Here is a 13,270-nt window from a genome sequence, read left to right as displayed (position 1 = left end):
CCGTATAGGGCCGTCGAAGCCGGTGCCGACACCTCTACCTAAAGCACAAAAATAAGACACACCAAACCCCCTATCTAGCCCCAAACAAAAGCGAAAATGGGACTACCGGTCCCACCAGGCCAAACAAAACAGGCTAGTGCTATTGCTAGTGAGAGCCAGCTGGGAGCAGGCGAGCCGAGTGCGTCCACGAAGCGGGACCGTAGCGGGATGGGCGGAGCCGAGCTGAGAGAGAGCGATGAGCCCATCCGGTCTCCATTTAAAGGCTCCAGGGCGCGCACCCGCGGCCGGGAGCCAATCTAATAAAAAAAACTAAACAGATCATTAGACAAAACTGAACAGACAAAATGTTATTATAACCAATAGGGAGGAAAAGTGCCCAAACCTAACACTGTGCTCAACTAAAGTAATAACAAAATAAACGTATGGTAACGATGATTTCAGATGACAACAACGAAGGTATTGTTAGTTTGTATAATGTAATTTGAATCAAAATAACAATTGAGTTGTCCACTGTCTGTTCCCATGTACATTTGTCTTCACACTTTGTAATTATCCACCACAAACGTAACACACTGTCATTTGGACCAGCCCCATCATATTGAACACATCCTCAACATAAGCCTTATAATTACACAAACGACACCGCAGCTCCATCTTGTATTTACCGTCACACGTGTTAAATCACGGCCCGGCGCTGTGATGTTTGGCATCCTAATCTCACAGTTTATACCCGCGGTTTATCTCCGCCTCGTCGGGACAGTCCCAGGGCAGAGTCTGAGGCTCGGGGGGAGACACACATAGGAGCGTTTACATTTATATATACAGCACCGGGCTGAAAATAGACACACACACACAGTTATAGATCAGTGATTCTTTCAGATCAGGCCAATGTAAACGCACATAGGAGCGTTTACATTTATATATACAGCACCGGGCTGAAAATAGACACATGCTGGAGTCTAAAGGTTTGTTCAAGGTGTATCTTGTCTCTATGAAGATGTTATTGCTTTGCCCGAATTGTTTTACAATACGATTCAGTTGATTTATGTTCATTTATTCAATTGCAGTTCTTGAAATACATGGAATAAACTCAAATTATGGTACTTTTGTCTGGTAAATACTACAATACTGAGTGAGATGGAGCCAGACTTTGTGTTCCTCGCTCTAGACAATATGAAAAGTGTGCATTCTTACTGTGAGTGGGCTCGCCTCACCACAGACCTGACAATAATGATAATTATAATGATAATAACTCATACAAATAACCTTGAGCAGTGGTTCTTCCTGTTTTGAAATTTGACATTTTCAAAGGCCAGAAATGATCTTATCTTCTGTGGTAACGTTGGTTCACACGCACACAACAGCGAGACAACTATAGAATATCGTGTATTGGTCTGTAGTTTTCCTCTCAATAAGGTCATACAATAACACCCGAAGACTTGGACAATACGCAGTTAGACAACATGCAGTTATGTCTTTGTGATCTCTAAAAGGACAAAGCTCTTCAAAGTGTCCACTACGAAATAGCGCTGCATCAACCAATCGACTAAACGTGACTAGTTCAGTCGACTATAAAACATAATCGTGCAACTGTACGGACTCTAAACACACAAACAAGTGGCATTGTTGAATTGGAATGTCAAAAAAGATTAAAGATCGTCTGGTTTTAATCAATAATCCACTCTAGTTGTTAATATTCTCTATCTGGAAGCCTTCAGTCGCTGTATTTACACAATTATTTGATTGATAATGTCTTTAAAACGTCTCCATGTGCACAATAAGAATCATGATTTGACTAGTCGACTACTGAAATGAAAGTTTGTCGCAGTCCCACGGCAAAGACACCGTTACGTAAAACTTAATCAAGATTCTTTCACGATAAAGATATTTCCGTCACTGCCTTTTCTTACTGTAACATTTGAATACAATGGCAGCGCGGCCTCTGTCTGCTGGACTCCTTCACTAAGGATGTGAAGTTGTTTGTTCCTCGGTGTGAACTTTTATTGTGAGGAAGTGACTGAGCTTTTCCTGTCCGTTCTCTCTTCTCTCCAGGAGCAGCTGCAGCAGCAGCAGCAACAGCCTTGAGCCCCCGACATCCTCCATCTGAGAACGCCGGCCTCGTCACAATGGCCCCAGGATGGACGTAGCCGCTGATCGGCCTCAGAACTCCTCACATTCATCCTGTCTTTTCTTTTTTTTACAATTTCCCCTTCGACGTTCCTTTGCGGATTCCCGAAAGATAAGCGGCGACCATGGCTAGCCTCGTTTTGAACGAGACCGGGATGGAAGACTGCGGCATCGACGACTCCTTCAAGTACAACCTCTACTCCGTGGTCTACAGCGTGGTCTTCATCCTGGGCCTGGCCACCAACTGCGCCGCGCTTTTCGTCTTCTGCTTCCGGATGAAAATGCAAAACGAGACCACGATGTTCATGACTAACTTGGCGCTGTCCGACCTGGTCTTTGTCTTCACGTTGCCGTTCAAGGTGTTCTACAACGTCAACCGCCACTGGCCCTTCGGCGACGGGCTGTGCAAAGTGTCCGGCACCGCTTTCATCACCAACATCTACGGGAGCATGCTGTTCCTCACCTGCATCAGCGTGGATCGTTTTTTGGCCATCGTCTACCCGTTTCGGTCCAGGTCCGTCCGCAACCGGCGGAACGCGGCGCTGGTGTGCGCCGCCGTTTGGCTCACGATCGTCGGCGGAGGGATCTCGGTCACGTTCTTCTCCACCATCAACAGCAAACACAGGGCCACCACCTGCTTCGAGGGCTTTTCCAAGAGCACCTGGAAGACCTACCTGTCCAAAATCACCATCTTTATAGAGGTGAGAGGCCCTTAAAGCTACAAGGGGTGGGAATGAGTTTATTCTAGTTTGGTTTAGTCTTTATTTGTCAGGGATCATGTACAAAACCATTCATCTTCAAGAGAAAAGATGATCTGCCCCAGATTTAGCTGCAGATACTTTCCATCTGCAGGTGAATACATAACAGTAATAAAGTACACATCTCATTACAACACGTTACTCTACATGATTGACATTAGCTCAGTAAAATAAAAATCACATAATTATGGTAGTTCAGACAGATAAAAAATACAGCTAAAATCTAACTTGGCTGATGTTTGGAACCATTGATTATCCAGGATGTGTTTTTTCATGTTTCGAGTGAAGTTATGAACATTTACAGACGAATTCAGACGGTCTGGAAGCTGATTCCACTGTCTGATAGTTAAAAAAGAAAAGGCCGATTGTGCAAAGGCAGAGGATCTTTTCGGGATGGTGTCGTTCCTTTTGGCTTTGGAGCGGGTCAATCGATTAGTTTGTTCGGAGCAAAATAATTTGAATATCCATCCATCCATTTTCTACCGCTTGTTCCCTTTCGGGGTCGCGGGTGACTGGAGCCTATCCCAGTGACTTCGGGCCTTAGGCGGGGTACACCCTGGACAGTGGCCAACTTGTCGCAGGGCCAACACAGAGACATAGACATGACAGACAGTTCACGCTCACATTCATTCACTAGGGCCAATTTAGAGTCACCAATTTTACCTAACACATGCATGTCTTTGGACGGTGGGAGGAAGCCGGAGAACCCGGAGAGAACCCACGGTAACACTAGGAGGAGAATTTGAATATCCATTTAACAATAATCAGAATTCCTTTTGATTCATTCTCCAAGAGAAGTTATTTTCGTTATAGATGTGCAAGAATAAATACCTTAAATTTGCCTGTTATCAGCAAAACCCTCTGTATAGACAATATCTGTGTAATTCAAATGAAATGTGTGTCTTTAAATGTGTTAGTTGAGGCTTTGGTATCAGACAAATGTAAAATAGATTGTAAAATTACCCACCAAAGTGCAGAAACAGCACTTTATAGTAGGAATGGGCACACAAGCATTTAGTGTTTTGTGTTTTGGTCGCACAAAACATATTTGTACTCGCTGTGGAATCAAATGTGACACGACTGAAACTAAATAAAACTGACTTGGACTAACTAACTAACTAACTGGATGTAGTACTTTAGTCGTTTAGTCAATTAATCAGTGCCCCGACATGTTTGTTAGTCGACTAATTCATTTATTAGGATTAATATGGACAACATGAAGACACTGCTCTCTGGTACTTATTATTATTACTTCATGGTACATAGTTATTACTTCATGGTACATAGTCATTACTTCATGGTTTCATGGTACATAGTTATTACTTCATGGTACATAGTTAGTGCATAGTTATTACTTCATGGTACATAGTTATTACTTCATGGTACATAGTTATTAACTTCATGGTACATAGTTATATAGTTATTACTTCATGATACATAGTTATTACTTCATGATACATAGTTATTACTTCATGGTACATAGTTACATAGTTATTACTTCATGGTACATAGTTACATAGTTATTACTTCATGATACATAGTTATTACTTCATGATACATAGTTATTACTTCATGGTACATAGTGACATAGTTATTACTTCATGATACATAGTTATTACTTCATGGTACATAGTTATTACTTCATGATACATAGTTATTACTTCATGGTACATAGTTATTACTTCATGGTACATAGTGACATAGTTATTACTTCATGATACATAGTTATTACTTCATGGTACATAGTTATTACTTCATGATACATAGTTATTACTTCATGGTACATAGTTATTATCACATCGTGTAAGCACAGTTTGGGTCAAATGCACGGTCAGATCGTAGAGACAGATGTGAGACCTTTAGTCATCACTGCAAAATATTTGTTCGACACATAACGTTGCCAAACACGCATAGTTTACATGATTACAACAAGGCTTTCCATCTGGAGGTGTTATGTTTATATATTTAACTTGGTGTTTAGACGGCTTTTGAGGCTTTTATTATGTCTTTTCTCTCTATTACTGTCTTCTGCTGACCCAATCAATCCACCTGTTTACTGTGTTTAATGGAGATGGGGAGAAAATGACTATCATCCATGTGTTTTTGTTGTACCATTGGGAGTAGAAGTACACATTCCACGTTGTCTTGAGCCGGCCTGAATATTGTGTTGTGGTCATGAGCTCTGTCGTGGACGAAACAAACGCTTGAACTAAACACATGCTTTACCGACAAAACAGGATGCATCTGACCCCATCTGCACTCATAAGACTACAGCAGCACCGGAGTTCATACAAGTTAACTATTTATATGGTAAAGTACTCGTAAACAGTGTATTTATTATGTTGGAGAAACGCAAATTGCATTAAAATCATGATTCAGTCCAAAATCGTCAGCAAACTCATTCCATTCCTTCTATTTTTGCCGTTGTCCTGTAGAAAAGCCCTTTTAATTAAATGATTCATTGACTAAACAGCTAAATAACTACAAAGCCTTAACAACAACAAATACATGGAGCGTTGTAATAAAATACAGTTGATGCAATAAAACTACATTAAAATTGCACTTTGTATACCGTCCACGCCACTTGGACCGTATCACTTTGCCAGAATGTTCCACAGCATGGCAAAAACACACATCGATCTCCATGGAGACGATCAAGTGACACCACAATGCCAGGGTGCAGGTCAGATCTGTGGAGAGGCAAGTCCGCTCACTATAAGAAAGCACGTTTTTCCAGGAATTTGTGAGAAATAAAAAACGCCTGTAATTGAATGAATGCACGATAGATTAAGTTTAATGCTATACTGCGGGACATTCCAGGCAAAGCAATGACGTCGCCATGGAGACAAGCAGAGGAGGAGCGCAAGGCAAGGCAAGGCAAGTTTATTTGTAGAGCACATTTCATACACAAGGCAATTCAAAGTGCTTCACACAGCAGGAAAAATGCATTGAAATCACAAAGAAATTACAGAAACAGAAATACAATAAAATTAACTAAATTAAAAATTTAGCGCACCCAACCTGTAATGTTACATATGTAGAGCTCCTTTGATTAAGAAGAAAACAATGTATGGTGGAGTAAAAGAGAAATCAGACGTGTGGCAGGGCGTTTCGTGAGAGTCGGTGTGTCGTCTCGTCGTCATAGTAACAGTGGAACAGTCTAATATCTATCTCTCATCACAGAGGAGGAAGTATGGGTCTCGTCTACTGGACCACATTACTGAGGTTTTGAACTTTCCCATAAACACATCTCAAATCTTTTTCTTTTTATAATTCACACATAACAAGACTTAGACAGTTTAAAAATAATAATGATATTGATAATTCTTTACATTTTCAGTGTGTTTTACATGTTTGACGAGCATCTCAAAACGCTTCACTGTCATTTTTCATTCACTCTAAACTCGGTGGTGCTGAGCTAATTCTGTAGCCACAGCTGCCTCGGAGCAGATGGACGGAAGAGGCTGCCAGTCCGCGCCGTTGGCCCCATCACCACCACCAATATTTTTTTTACAATTTCTTGAACGTTTTCGTATTGATTTTATTAAGATTTCAGCTGCGAAGGATCAAATCAGTAACTTCTATGACGAATTAAGTGTTTTACTCACTCAAATACACTTATAGATGCAAGAAAATCCAGCGCAACTTAATTGTTAGTAAAATAATGTTAATTTCTATTATACTTTGGGAATTTTTAACATTTCCAAACATATCAATATCGCAATATTGGCCGACGCAACAAACTAAATGTGTACTGTATATTTCAACAACATCAAGGTCGTCTGTCCGACAGAACGATTTTAAATGATGAAAATGTTGAAAAAGGCTGAGTTTTATTCACTATTGTCATTAGTCAGTCTAAATTAGCCTTTCGGTTTTGTCTCTGTTAAGTTTTTATTCAGTTGGACTAATAATACATTAAGGCATGAACACATTTTTTAGTATAACTGAAATTATTATTATATTCTAATATCACAATAATATTGATATCACATCACAATCATTTCCAATATTGAGCTGCTAAAATAATGGTTAAATTATGGGTAATATTATGGTGAGAGAATATTTACGAATAAAGTGTTTTATGGATGAAAATCAGAAAAGGTTTATTCTTTTTGTAATGTAATAAAGCCAATATGTGTAAAGTCCAAAGAATTATTACAATTATCAAAATCTGACTACGATTATTTTGTATAGTCGACTTGCCACAATCACTCAATTTGAGATATTCACAATTATTCCTATTTATCGATAATTTTATATATTATAATTCAGGTCAGACTATAATCGTAGGAACCAGAAAATAATAATAAACGTGACGATTTTAGAAGCAAAATGAAGTTCAATGTATTATATCTGGTTTTGTCACATTTCACTTTATTTTGTCTTTCAGATAGTTCAGTTTGGTAAAGCCGCTCACAAACTTGAGAATGAAAGAAAATGAAAGATGTCACTGTTGTTTGGCCACAGACTCTAAAATAATCGTGAATAATCGTTCAATCGCAACGTTTTTTAATCGCAACACTAAAACGTGACATCGCGACTTCCCCAGTCGATCAATCGCCCCTTTCCTCCATCCGTCTCATCCGACTCTCGTTTGTCTTGTCCTTCCAGATCGTGGGTTTCCTGTGCCCGCTCCTCGCCAACCTGGTCTGCTCCTCGCTGGTCCTCCGCACCCTCCGCCGCCCGGTGACCGCCGGCCACAGCGAGAACAAGCGACGCGTCTTGCGTATGATCGTCGTCCACCTGACCATCTTCGTCGTCTGCTTCGTCCCGTACAACTCCATCCTGTTCCTGTACGCGCTGGTGCGGACGCAGGCGCTGGCCAACTGCGGCGTGGAGCGGTTCGCGCGGACCCTCTACCCCATCACCCTCTGCCTGGCCAGCCTGAACTGCTGCCTGGACCCCGTCGTCTACTACTTCACGTCGGAGAGCTTCCAGAAGAGCCTGACGCTGGGCTCCAAGGGCATGGGGTCCCGGCAGGAGAGCATCCCGCGGAGCGAGGCCGACGCCCGGGATGCCGCAGCCGCCCGGGACGCCGCCGCCGCCGCCCGGGACGCCACCGGCACGCTACCGAAGGACACGCACAGCAACGGGAAGGAAGCCAAAGTGTCCGAGAGCAAGCTGTGAGCGACGGGTGGAAACGGGCGAAAAACAGTCGGACCGATCGTTTTTTTGTGTGTGTTTTTTTCAGAGCGGATTTGACTGAACCTGAATTACAAAATGTTTGTTCGCCGAGCGGAAAACGCATAGCTCAGCAGATTAGGTCGGTCCGCGGAGGTAAGTCCCGAGCTGAGGCCTGGGATTAAGGATTAAACCGACACTGGACCAACGGGACTTTTTGGGATGGGAACGATCCGGGGCTTCTACGGAGAGCGACGGGAACGTTTGGGTCAAAAAAAAGACCGACTTTAAAGCACTTAACGAAGCGCCCAATGTCAATGACAAGTGCACTTTGGTAAGAATCCTAACCAGGACATTATTCAATCACACTGGTTCAAAAGGACAAAAGAACTGGTTTAGAACTGGTCTATGCAAGATATTCACAGAGAAATGGCAAGAACCTTGGAAATCGTCATAGTGTTTTGGTCGTCTACGTAACACGACTGCAAAAAACACTTTAACACATGTTCATTATATTAGTTGAAGATACTACGAGAATATGACACCTTTTTTAGCATTAAAGTAGTCTTGAATGTGATTGTGTTTGTATTTCCGTCCCAGTATTGATGTGTAATTTAATTTAATTTCCTTTTATTTTGAAACATGTGCAATTATGTGTGTTTATAAGAAAGTAAATTCATTTTAATCCGGAGACACGGCACAAAAAAGTTGCAGAGGAAGCAGAGAAATCCAACCCTAATCCCTTGTTTACATTTCACGTGAATTCAGTGTCGTGGCAAAACTGAAATGTTGAACTTGATTTTTTGGAAAAAGCTCTAAATTCGATACAGATTTTGATCCCACAATGACATAAACAATAAAGAATGCAATATGGTCTTATTCTAGTCATATTTATGTGAAGTTTGCACCATTGACACTTCATTGTCTGACATTAAACCTTCACCAAAGTCTTCAAACTGTCTGTTATATAAGAAAATGCCGTATTTTCTGGACTATCAATTGGCAAACTATGAAAAAAGTGCGACTTATACGGTACTTAACCATTTTCTCATGCTACAAACACATACAGCCCGAGTAGAGTACTAATATTTTCAAAATGCTCCGTGTTAAGTGTTTAAAACTCCACAACATGTCAACAGATGCACTGGATCAAAGACACGGCGATGTTTATTTGGAAGAACTCCAGGAACACGCTGAGCCCGACGTTTGTTGTCTTAAACCCGGCACATTATTTCATATCGCGGCCGTGACACTCTGGAGTGCAGTTTGACTTGTTTTTGTAACAGCGGTGCTCCGACCTGCCGGGTTATAAGTGTCCCACGTTCAGGGGCCATTAAACGCTCCATGTTTTGAACTGTTGCCACCGTTACGTCGTGTTGTTGCAGTCGCCTTGTGCCTCTTGCCCTGGAGTCGACGATGTGTTTTAAGTGGCTTTTCCTCGGGTGAAAGTCGATTTTTATTACTGTTGTTGTTGTTGTTGTTGTTGTTGTTGTTGTTGTGTCTTTGTGCATGAAAGAGCAGGTTATGTCAGTGATAATTGAAGTGCAGAAGTTAGGCTACACGTCTGAGAAGTAAACAAACAATGGAACTTATTGTAAAACCACTTTGAGAGCGAGAAATGTGTCGATTTGGACGTAAGAGAGTAAAAACATAAACTTAAATATACAGTATTATGTCACGGTATACAGTATTATGTCATGATATATACAGTATTATGTCAAGGTATACAGTATTATGTCATGTTATACAGTACTATGTCATGATATATACAGTATTATGTCAAGGTATACAGTACTATGTCATGGTATACAGTATTATGTCATGTTATACAGTACTATGTCATGATATACAGTATTATGTCATATTATACAGTACTATGTCATGGTATACAGTATTATGTCATGTTATACAGTACTATGTCATGGTATACAGTATTATGTCATGTTATACAGTACTATGTCATGATATACAGTATTATGTCATATTATACAGTACTATGTCATGTTATACAGTACTATGTCATGGTATACAGTATTATGTCATGTTATACAGTACTATGTCATGATATACAGTATTATGTCATATTATACAGTACTATGTCATGTTATACAGTATTATGTCATGATATACAGTATTATGTCAAGGTATACAGTACTATGTCATGATATACAGTATTATGTCATGTTATACAGTACTATGCCATGATATACAGTACTATGTCAAGGTATACAGTACTATGTCATGATATACAGTATTATGTCATGTTATACAATACTATGTCATGTTATACAGTACTATGTCATGGTATACAGTACTATGTCATGTTATACAGTATTATGTCATGATATACAGTACTATGTCATGTTATACAGTATTATGTCATGATATACAGTACTATGTCATGGTATACAGTATCATGTCATATTATACAGTACTATGTCATGGTATACAGTATTATGTCATGTTATACAGTACTATGTCATGATATACAGTATTATGTCATATTATACAGTACTATGTCATGTTATACAGTATTATGTCATGATATACAGTATTATGTCAAGGTATACAGTACTATGTCATGATATACAGTATTATGTCATGTTATACAGTACTATGCCATGATATACAGTACTATGTCAAGGTATACAGTACTATGTCATGATATACAGTATTATGTCATGTTATACAATACTATGTCATGTTATACAGTACTATGTCATGGTATACAGTACTATGTCATGTTATACAGTATTATGTCATGATATACAGTACTATGTCATGTTATACAGTATTATGTCATGATATACAGTACTATGTCATGGTATACAGTATCATGTCATGTTATACAGTACTATGTCATGATATACAGTATTATGTCATGATATACAGTATTATGTCATGGTATACAGTACTATGTCATGTTATACAGTATTATGTCATGATATATACAGTATTATGTCATGATATACAATATGATGTCATGATATACAGTATGATGTCATGATATACAGTATGATGTCATATTATGTCACAATATACAGTATGATGTCATGATATACAGTATGATGTCATATTATGTCACAATATACAGTATGATGTCATGATATACAGTATGATGTCATATTATGTCACAATATACAGTATGATGTCATGATATACAGTATGATGTCATATTATGTCACAATATAGAGTATGATGTCATGATATACAGTATGATGTCAAATTATGTCACGATATACAGTATGATGTCATGATATGCAGTATGATGTTATGATATACAGTATGATGTCATGATATACAGTATTATGTCATGATATACAGTATTATGCCATGATATACAGTATTGTGTCATGATATACAGTATGATGTCATGTTATACTGTATGATGTCATGATGTCATTCCAAAGCAAATCATACACACTTTGAGATGACCTACGGTTGAAACAAGTGACTCGATCTGTCACAACCAAAGGATTATTGATTATCAGCTAATTGAATCATAATAATGAAGCGGTCCTGACACTCAGCCCAGCAGATGCAGAGCGCTGAGAGAAGAGGCTTTATGACTCAGACAAAGCAGAAATTAGTGTTTTTATGTATTTATTTGATAACACAGACAGTGTGTATTAATGAACTCGTGTACATTACAGTGTAGATGTATTTAGATTTATAGCAAATATATGTGTTGTGTCTTGGCAGGTTACACAGAAGACAATCGCAAACGTTACACGACAATAACATGACTGACAATGTGTGAAATGTTGTGTTTTAGCTTTATCTTGGTCAAATATAACAATAACAAACATTTCTTTTCGATCCAACCAGCTAATACATGAATTGAAAAATTACTAACAAGATGAATCAGTTATAACATATATTGTAGACCTAGTTTAATCTAGTTCTTAATACTTTATTGCAATTGTTCAAATCCTCCCGTCGCTCTGAACACTGCAGTAAAAAGGTGAAATAATGATGATTTATTATGTTTGTGCCAAGGTTTTCTATAAAACAAAAATGCAAAGTAAAAATATCTACCGCTAATGTCAAATACTACCACTTCTTCTAACTACTACTACTACTGCTGTACATGTCAAAATGATCCAGTCAATCGATAATCGTGATCATTCATGTCACAATGTAATCGTAAGAACCAAAAAAAATTATAATTATGACAATTTTAGAAGCAAATTTAGGTATGTTTTGTTTAATATAAGGCCCAAAAATAGACATAAATGTTAAGAACTTTTTTTGTAATTGTAATTTTGTAAAGCCGGTCGGTCACAAACTTGAGGAATAGCATTCGTTAGACCACGAGAATGAAGAAAAATGAAAGATTTTTACTGTTGTTTGGTGAATAACTGTTAAATCGCAATGTTTTTTCCCTCAATCATCGCGACACTGAAACGTGATATCGTGACATCCCTCGTTCTAAAGCCGATACTTCAGCAGTACTGCACTTTTGTAAATACTGCCGTGTTTTTAGTGTGAATGCTGCTGTGTCACGGCCAAAATGCTCGTTATGAAACACAGAAACGCTCCATTGTTCGGGGCTGAACGCGCTCGCTCCGTCTTAATCTGCTTTACGCTCGGATCGAACAAAGTCTCTTGAACCACAGTCGATTGTACAAACTCCACGCACGCCAATTCTGGTCAATCCGATGCAGATTATTCAACTTTATATTTATTTTTCCGTTGTGCTAATAGCAGTCGCATCACCTATTATAAAAAGTAAATATATTGTAAATTGTTTTGTAAAATGTTTATTTACCTATTTCACTGTTATAGCCTACATACACTGTTATAGCTTACATACACTGTTATAGCTTACATACACTGTTATAGCTTACATACACTGTTATAGCCTACATATACACTGTTGTAGATGACATATACACTGTTATAGCCTACATATACACTATTATAGCCTATATATACACTGTTATAGCCTACATACACTGTTATAGCCTACATATACACTGTTGTAGCTGACATATACACTGTTATAGTCTACATATACACTGTTGTAGCCTACATATACACTGTTGTAGCCTACATATACACTGTTGTAGCCTACATATACACTGTTGTAGCCGACATATACACTGTTGTAGCCTATGCAGAATAAACTTGCTATGAAAGGTGAAACACTTGAATGCTGGAATACCAGGCCACTTCCTGCTGTGGGACATATTGTACAGAGACACAATGCAGAGACTGTAGGATCTGAGCTTTCTTCACTGCCCAAACACATAGATTTC

General features: G+C 38.9%; 1 protein-coding gene across 1 annotated transcript; it reads left to right on the top strand.

The window, feature by feature from the left end:
• The first annotated feature begins 2,201 nt into the window (after positions 1-2,201).
• lpar4 (lysophosphatidic acid receptor 4) lies at positions 2,202-8,450 on the top strand. The gene is made up of 2 exons (XM_072439881.1): positions 2,202-2,828; positions 7,500-8,450. The coding sequence occupies exons 1-2, from the start codon at positions 2,253-2,255 to the stop codon at positions 8,013-8,015; spliced, it is 1,092 nt and encodes a 363-aa protein (XP_072295982.1). The 5' UTR covers positions 2,202-2,252; the 3' UTR covers positions 8,016-8,450.
• The last annotated feature ends 4,820 nt before the right edge of the window (positions 8,451-13,270 follow it).

Source organism: Eucyclogobius newberryi, unplaced genomic scaffold, assembly GCF_026437365.1.
Source record: "Eucyclogobius newberryi isolate DKJ021-1_F unplaced genomic scaffold, fEucNew1.0.hap1 SCAF_11, whole genome shotgun sequence".
NCBI classification, from domain to species: Eukaryota; Metazoa; Chordata; class Actinopteri; order Gobiiformes; family Gobiidae; genus Eucyclogobius; species Eucyclogobius newberryi.
The sequence above is the reverse complement of the archived record's forward strand: the minus strand, read 5'-3'. Positions and strand labels throughout refer to the sequence as shown.